This window comes from Aethina tumida, chromosome 3, assembly GCF_024364675.1.
Source record: "Aethina tumida isolate Nest 87 chromosome 3, icAetTumi1.1, whole genome shotgun sequence".
Taxonomy (NCBI): domain Eukaryota; kingdom Metazoa; phylum Arthropoda; class Insecta; order Coleoptera; family Nitidulidae; genus Aethina; species Aethina tumida.
This window is the reverse complement of record NC_065437.1, coordinates 34,792,394-34,806,656: the sequence shown is the minus strand read 5'-3', so window position 1 is coordinate 34,806,656 and position 14,263 is coordinate 34,792,394. Positions and strand designations below refer to the sequence as shown.

General features: G+C 31.0%; 1 protein-coding gene across 1 annotated transcript in view; it reads left to right on the top strand.

The window, feature by feature from the left end:
• Positions 1-348: 348 nt before the first annotated feature.
• The window catches only part of LOC109595393 (tachykinin-like peptides receptor 99D), a 39,135-nt gene continuing 25,220 nt past the window's right edge, over positions 349-14,263 (top strand). Inside the window, exons 1-2 of the mRNA XM_020010741.2 lie at positions 349-541; positions 12,389-12,541. Of these exons, the coding sequence (XP_019866300.1) occupies positions 448-541; positions 12,389-12,541 (247 nt within the window). The 5' untranslated portion in view covers positions 349-447. The remainder of the gene's footprint in view (positions 542-12,388; positions 12,542-14,263) is intronic.

Sequence of the window (14,263 nt, the reverse complement as noted above, 5' to 3'; positions counted from 1 at the left end):
TTTTGCCACCAAAATGCATTTAAAAGCAATTTAGAAATTACTTGTCCACTTTATTTGCTTCAGTAATATTTCCAGCAAAACGAATATTTAAATGAGAATTATCCGCACAGATTCACTCAATTTATGTTCAGTTGAACTTAATTTAACTAAAATGATTACATTTTAATCCGATGTTAACATTTTTAAGCGATTAATTTTATTCCATGTGCCATAAATCAGTTTATCAAAAAAATAAAAACGTAATTCCAGTTGGAAATTAAAAGCTTTACGCTATATGCGTTTAAAAAAACCGCCTGGGGCCAACAAATGCGCCCTAACAATTTTGTTTTTTTGCAGATACGGACGATGATCCATTAAATGAGGGCGTGCAAAAATGAAACATCAACTGAAACGTATGGATTGTTTTAAAACTTGATTACTATTGACGGTCATTGGTACGAGACAACGATGAACTTAACTACAGCGACCGCCGATCCATTCGCCCTAGAAAACTACACGCAGGACTTCAATTACGGTTATCCAACCAACGAGACTTATGATGGTAAGTTTTTACTTACTTTTGTTCCTTCAGCACGTTAACAAAAAACCAAATTGTCTTTTTTTTCTTATGACGTGATAATAATATAAACTCAGTCTTCCACTTGCTCAGTGTTTCTCAACGTGGGACCCACACCCCACAGAGTGGCAAGTTGGAATTATTTAAAATTTGGGTTCATACCCGCTGTCCACGATGGGCAAATTTAAATCACTTTAAAACTTTAAAGAAAAATTTTTAAAAGAGAAAAACATACTAACTAATAATCGTGTTCTTGACGCTAGTTATCAAATTACTTTATTCATCGCTAAAACTAGAAAAAATCATACTATAAGACAAAATTTAATAAAACCTTCAATATCAGCATTTCTTAAAACGGTTCTTGAAAAAGATATTGAAAAACATGTTGAAAAGCTTAAAACAAGAAATTTCTCACTGCAAATGGATGAATCAACTTTGAAAGTCATTTTGCTGAAGAAATGTTGTTCTGTAAAAGATTAGAAAGCACCACTACCCCCAAAGATATATATAATAAACTAAACACTACTTAACATAGATGTCAATGATATACCAATGAAAAATATAACATCTTGTGCTGCAGTTGATACTCTTAATATGATGGACAAGAAAAATGGCTGCTTAAAATTGATGAAAGATGCGAATCCAGAAATGATTCTTGTGCATTGTGTTATTCATAGGAAAACCTTCGTAGCTAAAAACATCTCGCCTGTTCTAAATGAAGTAAAAAGTGTGATAATGCTATTAAAGTTAATACCAAATGAGAGCGTCTCTTCAAGCTATTTTGTGATGAACAAAATGAAGACCATGTGAGGCTATCTAAAGGGTACTGCTTGAAAAGATTTATGGAACTGATTGATACTCTTAGTGATTTTTGAAGCTACAAACCTGAAATGAAGTATCTGTTAACAATCGATGGTAAAGCATTTGTGAGTTATTTAGACGATATCTTTGAAAACTAAATATATTAATTAAGCTTCAAGAAACGAATAAAACTCTTGTCGATGCAAAAATGAATATATTTGGTTTCATAAACATATTAAAAACTAAAACTTTAAATAGTTTCATTGGCTCCAAAAATGTGAAGTCACTAATACCGCTTTACTTGTTATTGTCAATACTCTGAATATTCTATCGGCTGATTTAAAAGAAAGACTTTTTGATTTAAAACAAATTGATTTTCCAACATGGATGATGCAGCCAATGTTAGTGGATTTGTCTGATATATCAAATATGCAGTATCAATAAGAACTCCCAGAATTGTAAAATGATGAGTCAGTTAAAACTTTATTTATTATAATATAAAAGGAGCAATGGCTTTGTGAGGAAACAGAAATCAAATACCCAAATTCAACCAAATGTGCAAGAAAACTATTCCTACTGTTTCCATCTTTATATTATATATCATTATATTTAGCTGAATGTGGATTTAGTGCATTAAATGATTTACTGTAAAAAAGCTGTATATCACACAACGTGGAGATTTGAGACTGAAGCTAATCAAATTGAAACCTAATATAAAATCTCTGTGCAGCAAGCATCAAGCGCATGGTTCTTACTAAATTAAAATAATAAATTAATATAGAAAAATCTTTATTAAAATTATTTGAATTTTTGAATTTCACTTTTTCATTGTATGTTTTGAAAATTTACTTACAATTTTCAAGTGATTTCTTCCTAAAACCCTAATTTAATTTAAGAAAGGCTAAGGTGGGGCATGGCACAAAAAAGGTTAGAAACACTGCACTAGCTTGTAAATGATGAACGTATTTTTTTAATTTAATGTATGTGTCTCTAACCATTTTTGTGTTAAAAAAATGAAAACGCCCTAAAAATCAAACGATTTTATTCTTATCACAAAAGAAGCATTTAAATTCAAAATAAATGACAAAATATTAATTAAATAATGACAAAATATCAATTAAATAATGAAATTCGTTTAAAATATTTCTTTGTGAACTTCCAACAGCACAATAAAAAAGGTTTCTAAACTAAACATGGAAGCATTACCATCGGATTTGAGTCTGCAGAGGAAGAGAACATCGACTGACCAGTGAAGTACTTCCATATGTGGACGGAAGCGTCATTCATGTTTTGGATGAAATAATATATGAAGGAGGAACAGCCTTGGGACATATTTCTCTCATAAGTTCTTAGAGGATATTATATTGAAAGAATGGGGTGGCATCATTCTCCCTGGATGTTAACCCAAGTGAACATGTATAGAAGTTCTTATCAAAATTCGTTTAAATCCTCCTCTAAGTGTTCCAGACCTCCTACAGGCTGCAGTTGAGAATTGGAATGATATCCCTCAAGAATTTATTGATAATTTAATAAGAGGTATGCACATGTATGGAATTGTTGTTACTTTTTAATAAAATTATAACGTGGTGCAAGACTTTTATAACCGAGTGTACTTCACAACGAAAGACACAATTAAAATTAAACAATTTGGATTAAACTCAATGAACAACACTTTCCGAGCTATATTAAAAATGCATCAGCACACTGAATTGCAGTTTGGGAATGTGAACTTGCATTTGGGTCTTGTCAGTCAGTCTTTGCGAAGGGAAACCTACATTTGGGTTTGGTTGAGAGAACAAATTCCAATTAGTGCCAAATTGCAATCACTTCAATTAAAGCTTTGAGATAGTCGAAATGTCTGATATTCAACTAAAGTAAACCATAACAAATGTTGGCTTCAAAGTGTTCGACACACGCACCTCAAGCCGAACAACGATAGAAACTAGAGGATGCAAATTTTGCTGGCGTGAAGTCGTCAGAAATGATTTCGTCGGTGTTCTCAAGTTTGTCGGAACGAGTTAAAACATATTTGAATTACAAGAGGGGTAGGGGCTCGTATATCATACTGGGGTAAATGATTGCGTTACCGTGAACCGCGAACACTACAAGGAGCCACTTGTTTGTTTTGTAGGTTTTACCTACGTAATTAGTAATTTTGTAAGCATATATTTTAACTTGCTTTTAATTAATCAAGTTAATTGTAGCGCTGGAAACAAAAATTCAAGAGTAAATTTACATGTATGGAATAAGCAGAAACTTGTTTATTACGTTGCGAATCCGTAAGTTATAGAACAAGCTGCGAAAGTTCAATCAAAATAGAATACACAAAGTCAATAATAATGAAATATTGCTCGAGGAAACAAAATATCTAATGTCATTTCAGTAACTTTATTTGAATATTGTCGGTAGATTACTTTCGTGCAATAATATTTTCTCGTACTTTTTCTTTGATGTCTCAGGAACGAAAGAAGTTTAAATATGTACTGAAATTGTACAAAAATCAACCACATACAATTTTACATGTTGAAGAAAATGCAACTCCATACCAATTTTTATTAATTAACAAAACCATTAATATTTGGTATCAGAAAAATAATTTATATTTTTGGTTCATGTTTCATTTGAATAAATTTTTATTTTATATGTTAACACTTTTATATTAAACTAAACTAGTCTCTATGAAATATCAATATTTAAAATGTAAAGTAAACAGTTTGCATATTGTTTTAAATTAATTATAAAATGTTTCAGAATAGACTTGTTTAATCCTCTAATAACATTATTTATCGGCTGTCTATATCATGATGCTCTTGGAAGATCTGTTGTACAAAGAAAACATCTCAATCGAGATGTAATTGTTAGGGCCGGAGGTACGTGACAAACTTGCTCCAAAGTCGTTGCAGAGAAATTGGTATCAGTCATAGGAGACCATATACAGCTCGTCAGAGACTTTCTACTCCTCAAGAACATCGACATTTGGTTCAAATATCACAAAAGTGAACAAGAAGAGCTCGCCAGTTAGGAAACCTTCAGTTTATGGCCTCAGGGACACATTTATCTACTCAAACCTTACGTAACAGATTTCTTGAAGACGTGTAACTGTTGTTCCTGAATCAACTAGAGCACACATGAGACTAAGAAGAAAGTCAGTAATGAACACATTAACTGAAACATGAACTAACGAAGTCAGGTTCACATTATGGGTGAATTCAGGTTTTGTTTAAGATCAATCAACGCTCGACAAAGACTCTATAAATGCCGAGGTTTTGGAGGCGGATCTGACGGCCAGACGATACATAAACAATATTCAGCAACCTATCGTATTATCTTTCATGAATCAGTATGAACCAAATTTGACTTTACAGCAAGATAATACGACCACACAGTGCCAGAATTGTTCAAAATTTCTTTGAAGAGCATAATTTGGAACTTATAGAGCGACTACCGAATGGTCGCGATATGAATCAGATAGAACATATATGGGATATTCTATGACGATACATAAGAAATCTGGAACTCGAAAATAACCTTCAAGAATTAGCTCAGAGAGTCCAGGACTTGATCCGTCAGTTGATACAATCAATGCCTCAACGTTGCCCTGAACTTCGAACAAGTAGATTTCATAAAGCCTTGATGTAAAGATTGTGCCATTTCGTCTAGCAGAAATAATCAGAAAATAGTGACATTATACTTTTGGATTATTTGTTTAAGATGTTAAGCAATATTTAATACAAAATACTTGTGCAACGTATCTGGAAATTAGGGTCATGCGATGATTTGAAATGAATTCCACATAAATTAGTTTAACAATAGTCAATCATCTCCTTACGTGCAATACTAATGAGCCTTTATTGATAGTATTGTGGCATTTAACAAAAAATAATTTGATTACGACAATTCTCGCCAGTCTGGAAAAAGGGTTGCAGTTCATAAACCTTATAGAAAAGTTCTAACTCAAAAAAGATTAAGGAATTTTACATATTAATTGCCTACAAAGAGACCAATCGATAAAAACAACGGTCTACGTCTTGCAAATTGGAAAAATAAGTCAAAGAAGAACTTATTTAGTCAATAGAAAAGACGGTCTGCTTCTTCATGAGGATGCAACACCACATGTCGTACTAGGATCTCGAGAGAAATAATCAATATGTTAAATAAGTTATACGTCATCCACCAGATTATTTTCATGTGCTTATTATTTATTCTTTTCATTGTCCAATTTTTTAATTAATAATCAGTTTAATCAATATTGAAGAGAAATTTAAAACTCTGGTGGATTATGAACCCAGAATTTTTCTCATAAGAAAAATTTACTTATGGAACATTTGAAAAAAACTGTTTATTACAATGATAATTAATTTTTAATAACGTTAATTTAAAAAAAAATATATATTATTTTAACAAAAAAACATTAAATTTTCATTTTCTGATACCTGATAAATAATAATATCCACACACTGTTGAATTTCTCTTAAACTACAAGAAAAACTGAACCAAAAGCCGTATCTAGTCGGTTTCACTGTCGTTTTAACACAATAATCGATTCCTTTATTTTGAGGGCTGGAACTAGGGAGAGATCCTGCATAAAAAGTAATGGCTCTCCAGAGTACGAATAAATATAACGAGAAGCTAAAAACTCTGACCCGCGCGTTCCGGATAACAATAGTTCCGAACTCCCAGACGTTGAAAAATTAAATTAGAACTGGGAATTGTTGTTTTTTCGTGTCTACTCCGAAAGCCTAAAGGTCAACACGAAAAATAACTAGGATAGGCTACAACAGTTTAATGGGTGATAAATATTAATATCACAAAAACACTTGCCAATACTCATTCAATATACGAAAGAACATTTAATCTTTGCGAATCCATTAGAGTACCCATTACAAAAATAATGAATCGCAAAAACTTCGTTCCGCAGGTTTCCGAGCCGCGAAATTCTTTCACGCTCATTATTCGGGGTTTAGCACCAGACTTTTGACATGGGAACGAGGAAAACTGCGTCGTCTCCCGAGATCACACCAGCACTAGGGGAATTTTAATTCAATCTTCCCTCCCACGCGCGTAGCGCCAGCCTTTCAATTCATTTCCAGCCTTTCATTCATCGGTTTCGGTAACCACTCACTACAATGCTTGTGCATGCCCGACTCGAATACGTTCTAATGGTATGGGCACGTAAAATAGAAACTTTAGGGATGTTTTTTCCTCGTGTTTTTTGTCAGGCACATAATGTTCAAAGCTGGTTCAACAATATCCTTAAAATACTTTTTTGTATGCTTTCAAGAACTCAATTAATTATAAAAAATCAAATTATTTAATAATTTTGTGAATAAAAAAACTTATTTTAGGCTTTTGTTCAAATTAACACGTTTCAAAATTAAATTTTTTGATCGTTACGCAAAAATTTGTTACAAGGAAATATTTTAATTGAATTTAAGCCACACTGTCTTTACAGTTTCACAAAGATGTCTCCTTTGTTCAAATCAATACCTACATGTGTTTTTTTTATAATTTTATATTTCTATTTTTGTTTATTTCAACGTTCAAAATTTAATATTTGGAATTACCGCCACTAAATATTTTACTAGAATTATACAAGATTCATTTCACCTGAAACTTGTAAATATTTCGTTGAATAAATATTGTATGATAAACTTGTCCATATTCTAAATTTCCCTTCAGATTCATGAAAAAAATATTTTTTTATTTCTCTTTCTCAGACGAGTAACGGAAAGAAGCTTGGAAACTTCTTAGTTCTATGATTTATTCGACTTTTATCAGAGTCAGGGTTAAAATAACATATACCTTTTTTACTTACCTACCTGTAACCATATTTTTTATTTTATGTGCTATATTATAGATTTTATTTGTAAATATATTTTTAGGCCTGGAAAATAGTATGAAATCTTAATTTATTTTGTAAAAAATAAATTGGCAGTGTCCGATAAAATTTTGTTTGTAGCATATCAAACAGTTCTTTGATATTTTTTATATTAATATGGGTTCATATGCTACAACACAAATTGATCCATAGGAGCTCAGAGGGATTCAGCTCTGGAGACTATGTAGGCCATTTAAGTACCGATATGCTTTGATAGTGAAACTGTATTTTCACGAGCTTAAGAGTGTGCTTCAGATCATGACCAGAAATTCCATCCAACATTGAGTTCACTAATATTTGGCATTTTACCTTGAATCTTTTTCCAGTTGGCCGTCTTACATAATAATTAAGTTGAAATTTTATACAAAAAACAATATTCCATCTTTTATTTGTCCAATTAAGATGTCTTCTTGCGAAATCAATTCTGACTTTTCTATTTTTCTTAGACAGAAAATATTTTGTGACTGTTTTGTTGCATAAAATTCTCCATCCATCAGACGATTTCTCACAGATCTATCCGTCATATTAACGCTAAATTGTTCTGAAATTTTCTCATTTATTTAGCGACATGTTTTATGGGGATCCTTTTGAGAGATTTTTAAAATGCCTACTTGCTTTTGGAGCAGTCTGAATGATTTTTGTACACTTTTACTAATATTTAAAACCTTCTTCTTCTGACAATGTCCATTTTGGTTTTCAACTTTTTGTCTAAAGTCTGATGAAAAATAACTGGCCACAATGACTTTATCTGTACACGATTGTTTCAGTATTTAACAGCGACTGTTGATTTAAAATGCAAATTTATAAAATGTTTACATGATTTTTTCTACCCACCCATTTTTAGTTATATAAAACAATACTAAACAAATAATTTAAAGTGTAAATCCACAATTACACAATTATATCATAAAACGCTAACAATTTAAATATAAATAAATATAATAATAAAATTGATTATGGCAAAATTCAAAGTTTCCATATTTTTCCACCACTGTATTATATAAGCTGCAATATGTAAATAATAAAAAAACATTTTAAATAATGAATATTATTCTAAAAACAAATTGTATTTATCAAATTTTTAAATGACTGCTTTAACATTTGTTTTTTTAACATCCTACAATACGTATGTCTTTATTAACACGTTGAAGACCGCATTGCAAAATCGTATTTCATTCATAAGGACCGGCATTGTCAATTACGTATATTATTTTTTAAATATTTTCTTAGTGTACAATAATTTGAGGTAGACATTATTTAACCCCTAGATTTACAGAATCGACTGCAGTACATAAATTGTATTTAAGTTATGTCCACTGGTGTACAAATGGTCATGTAAAACATGTCGTGTGTCCACCCGTGAGCACGCGGGCCGGTAATGTTGTTGCGTAGTGACCTGCCGGTGGGCATGCGGTCTTCAACGTGTTAAAGTAACATAAGTGTTCAAATGGTCTTCAAATTCAACTTATTCACTTATTAATTAAATTTCAAATTTATTTCGGCAGTATTATTTTTTATTCATTCCACCATTGACTCTTTTTTGTAAACTTTGTTCTTCAATTCACAAAAAGAAATCCAGTGTAATTACTAATTGAATAGATTTCGTAACCTAGCTGGTCAATTTATCGAACCATATTTACCGATTCAGTGACCACGTAAAACCACGATAAAGTACTTCTCGTGTCACCGCCATTTTCAAAAAAGTCTAGATTCATTTGACCAGTTAAATTACCTTCAATAATGTGTGAGACAATAAGTTTGTCATTCCACGTCACACAAAAACAGTCCAAAGACGCTGATGTTCAATTCAGCGTAGTCATTGGGGATATTTGACACTCCAGTAGTGTGTTTTGCCTATTAACGACTCCGTGATTTGTACTTAAATCGCAAAATCTGAATCTGTGATAAAAGTGGGAATACCTACCATTTAATATTTCAATATGGAAGGAGTAGGGAAAGTAATTTTAGCACAAGGGAAATATTAAATTTTGATTTAAACATATTTTTTGATAAACCACTTCAGATATTTGACTGTTTCAGGTTAAATGAATCACCCTGTATTGTAAAATATTATAAGATTTCAGCTATGTGGTTGCATCATTTCATTAAAGAAATTGATAAGATTATTATTACACTTTAACAAATCTCGTTGTCTTTGATCTTTGATGTCACAAGAGAACACGAATTAGTTTTATTGCTGATGTGGCACACTCCAGAGAAACACAAACTATTCGTGAACATTCGGATTCATTTTTCCTTGAACAAACTTTATTCCATCAATATTTGTTTTGTGTTTCATTCAGTGTTCATCAAGTTGATTGATCTTGAAGTTAAGAGAATTAACATTACTACGACTACAGGTCTATTCGATCATGTCGCAGCGAGAACAAATTAGTTTTATTGCTGTCAATGCACATACCCAGTACGAACATGCATTTTGTCTTCAATCTACTCCATCATTTTGTTTCATTCGATTTTCTTTCAATTTCGTTGCATGAAACGAAGTTCATTTTACTTTTTATGTAAAAAATAAATTACAATTTACAGAAATAAAATGTTAAAAAAATTTTGTAATTTATTTGAAATCAATAATCGTTTGGTTTAATATTGAAGCACAGTCTGACCTTTATTGAATCTGCGCTTTACTTTGTAAACATCTGTTCAGCTTTCAATTTTGCTTTATTTTAGTGCTCAGCAAAACGTACGTACTAATTTTCCACAAATTGATTTGTACATAAACTCGTGTACTTAAAATCGTGATTAAACCCTTACACTTACTTAGAGTTAATTAAATCTCATGCTTATTGCTGGTGCTGTTTGCATGATTATTCTAAGTATTTAAATCAGTGAAGAGGTTTTGGTTTCTTTGATGTCCCAAGAGGAAACTGATTTATTTCATTCCGCAACACAACCGAGAAAAGGATATGGCCTAAAGCATTTCCATGAATTTTCTAGTCTATTAATTTTGTATGAGAAACTTTTGCTGGACATTTTCTTAAAAATATAAAGCCGCGCACTACAATTCTCAATAGATGCAACAAGGTACGTAAGTAATTAAGTTTTCATTTCCTATTAAAATGAATTAGGCAGCGAGGGGGCATTAATCTTTTCAACAAATAGATTTCTCTAATGAATTTTAGTTTACACAAAGGCTTCCAAGAGATTTATAGCACCTGTAAAGGAAATTAAAGCTGCTACAGCCACATTTGCTTATTGTTGAAGATTTCCTTAAGAAAAGTAATCCTTGAAGATTATATTTTATTATATTAATCAAATATGGACACTCCCACTCTTTTCTGTTTATTTGATGCCTTAACGTAATAAAAACACATTTATTTTCTCAGATATTAGAAAAATTTCCGGTATACCCCATTCCATTAATTTTGCACGATCTGCCCTGAAAACTAACTTCACTTGCAAAGTTCTTGAAAATTTAACCCGCACAAATTTTCTCACTATAAATATTAAATATTCAATTAAGTTTTTTTTTTCGATTTTTTAAAATCAATAAGTTATAAAGCTTCGATCATTATGAAGGTCTTTGTAGAAAACTTTCAGTCAATTAACTCCAAGCTGTTTTTTGTCTGTCACGTAACGATTTATCTTACAATAAGTGTCAATAACTTTAATGCCATGAAGAATTTTAGCAAAGTTTGGAAAACTTTGTTTTTACTGATTGGAGAACTTTTTTATAGAGTAACATTGATTCAAGAAGAGAAACCTATTAATTTAATTATCTTACATTTTAATTCGTCTGTTTTTTAATTTATAATTACACTAATTATTTAAAATATTTGCAATTCTTAAAGTCCTTGATTTCACAATTGGAAGACAGATTGTTTTTATTCTAGATGCGACACAGATTCAAGAACACAAATGTTATTAACTTAATGTATTCTGTACTTTACAGTCTACTTCATCAATTTCAGGTTTATTGTTATCCAAACTAGAGTATCGTAAATGTTTGTTTTTAATCAAGAATCTAAACTCTAAAGGTAATGTATTAAATTTAAACATGGATAATAATTGATGATGATTCATATTCGAAATTACGGGTACATCCGTGTTGAATTTACAAATAAAATTCATAAATATTATCTACGTGTTTCGCGCGTATGATGCTTGGGTATTAAAGTTTATCCGCTATTGCGAAATTTCCATATTTCTGATTACCATTCAGTCGTGAACACGGAAATATGTATGACATGGATACGATCGAAAAATTAGGAATGTCGAGACAAAAATTTTAGCGACACGCCGAATGAAATATGTCGGCGTCTCAAACGATTATTTTTACCAATATCCGACGGAGGGAGAATTTATGGATCTTAGGGATAAGTTTTTTATCTTTAAGTTGTTGGTTATAATTTTTAAACGGCAGCCCTAATATCTCTCTTCTGTTGAATATTCGTATATTATTCAATGGAAGTTGGAAAAGAAAAAACATAGAAGAATTATTGCTTTTTTTATCTTGGCTAAAATCGTTTTAATCAATATATTTATTAGTATTTTAAGGGTATGTAGAAGTTGTGTAAATTAAAAATGGCTTTAAATTTTAAATTCAATGAGATAAGATAGATCTTGAACGTCCACTAAATTTATTAATATGTATATTAATAAATGGTGTTTTTAAGGGACTGTAAAAATTTAAAATGAAAAAAATTTCATAGATTCATAAAAAATACGTCTTCATATGGCAATAATCATGTCGTTGGACTTATTAGAATTTTTTTTCTTTAGTATGTCATAATAAACAAAGAAATAATATGGTTCTTGAACATCAACGTTGGCTTTATTTTTTTTGTCCTTAATGACTTCCCAGCGAAATAATTCCTCGAAATTATACTTACTCATTTCGATGTTTCCTGTAATAAAATTATACCATAAATGGCATTTTGCACCATCTTGTGGAATTATTTTCTGTAAGAATATGTGATTTAACTAATCTCTAATAAACCAAAAAGCTCCATTGTAATTGCCTATATACAGCCCAATAAACAAAAAAAGTATGATAACGCTATAAAATTATTATTCCTTTAAATGAGTATAAACCTTAATTTTTATGTATTTTATTTAATTTTAGGCTTTAAAAAACATCATTTTTAACCTAAGAAAAATTACGTAATTTAATAAAGACAATTGTATTTTTTCAGAGGGAAATCAATTTATCTTGCCCGTATGGCGACAGGTGCTTTGGAGCATCCTGTACGCCGGCATGGTGCTTGTCGCGACTGGAGGAAACATGATCGTCATTTGGATCGTCCTCGCCCACAAACGGATGCGCACCGTCACCAATTATTTTTTATGTAAGTACTGTGATATACATACAACGTTGTGTTCAGTTCCCGGTTTCATTATTGCTAATGGGCTGGCTTTACCGTTGGGAAAAATTCGTTGCGTGCCCCCACAACTGTGTGGAATTGTCGACTGTATTACGCCGAATAAGGAGGGAGAAGTTGCTAGCAAACGTGATTTGTTATGAATTTATTTGTGCCGATTGACGGGATGAGAATGGAAGTGAATTGTAAGACGGGGGAAATGTGGAGCAATTCAAATATTGATGTGATAATTATGACCATGAATTTGTCAAGTGTCCTTCTTGTAGAAAAAATGAAGTGAAAACCTTACAAATGATCTATTAATTGTAAACTTAACTAAATGTTTTACTTAACAATTCAAGTTCCAAGTAAAAAAAAATTTATTTCTTATTTTGGTTGAAAATTAAATTAGGAAATAAAAATTATGGAAATTTATTTGTAAAAATTTATTTTTGTTATTTATTATTAATGATTAAATTATTGATTTTATACACGTTTTATAAGATATACTCAGCCAGTGATACAGAAAATAAATCACATGGACCCAGTGGTCCAATTTAAAACAAAATTTGGTGTTTACAGTCGTCCATATGAGGACAAAAAATTATTAGATTTTAAGGGTTGTTTGTCGAAGAGTTTTTGTACTACCGTTTTTTATGCAACTTTTGTATGTGTTAAATTCGTATAATGTAAATACAGTTCAGTATTCATTTCACTTTTACTATGTGGTTAGTAATGATTATACTATTTCTATTCAGTAGTACTTTCAGTACTCTTACTTTTACACGTAATTTGATTTTAAAAGGTAAACAATAACCTAATCTAATTATATTTTCAGACAAATAAAAGGAAAACTCAACAAATCAAATAAAAAAAAAACAAATTAAAATGGAAGAGTATATTGAATATTTACTTATGAAACAAATTAATTATACAATATAAATTCATTAACCATTTACTCATTCAGTTAGCTCCACACTAGCTTCGTTTAAAATTAACAAGAAATTATCAACAACAATTTAAGTTAACAATTTTCTTATTACTTACTCGTATTTACTTTGTAATAAAGCATTTACACGCCTGTGTATGCGTTTTATTAAATTATCAATAAATTCTTGTGGAATATTATTACATTCTCCAACTGCACTATATAATAGATCTGGAATACTTATGCTCAAATGGATTTATATCCGGGGAATGGGCGAACACTGTCGTCCTTAAATACAAAATTTGGACCTACCTCTTCTCGGTCTGGTTGTACAATAGATCGAATAATAAAATCTATGTAAATTTTTCCAATCATTGTGACAAGAACATCTACTCCTTCTTCTTTCGCATATGGAACCACTTCAATGGCGAGTGGTTGCTCCGATTCAATGGTAATCAATCACATCTCCTTGTCAACCTTGATGTCCTGTGTCTAATTTAGGCACTCTTAAATGTCTTCTAGATCGTAATTGACTAGTAACAATTCTTCTTCTGGCGATTGCATTCAAAATGAAGTTGATGGTATGCAGTCTCATAATGACTCCTAAAGCTGCTGGTAGTTTATCATAATCATTTGCACTATACACCTCACTTGTTTGGTTACCCTTGGACGTCCACTTCGAGGTCTATTAATTAATGTATATATTGAACCTTTTAAGATTTTTAAACAATAACAATTATTCACACAGATTTCAATCCAAAACCATAAATATCTACTATAAT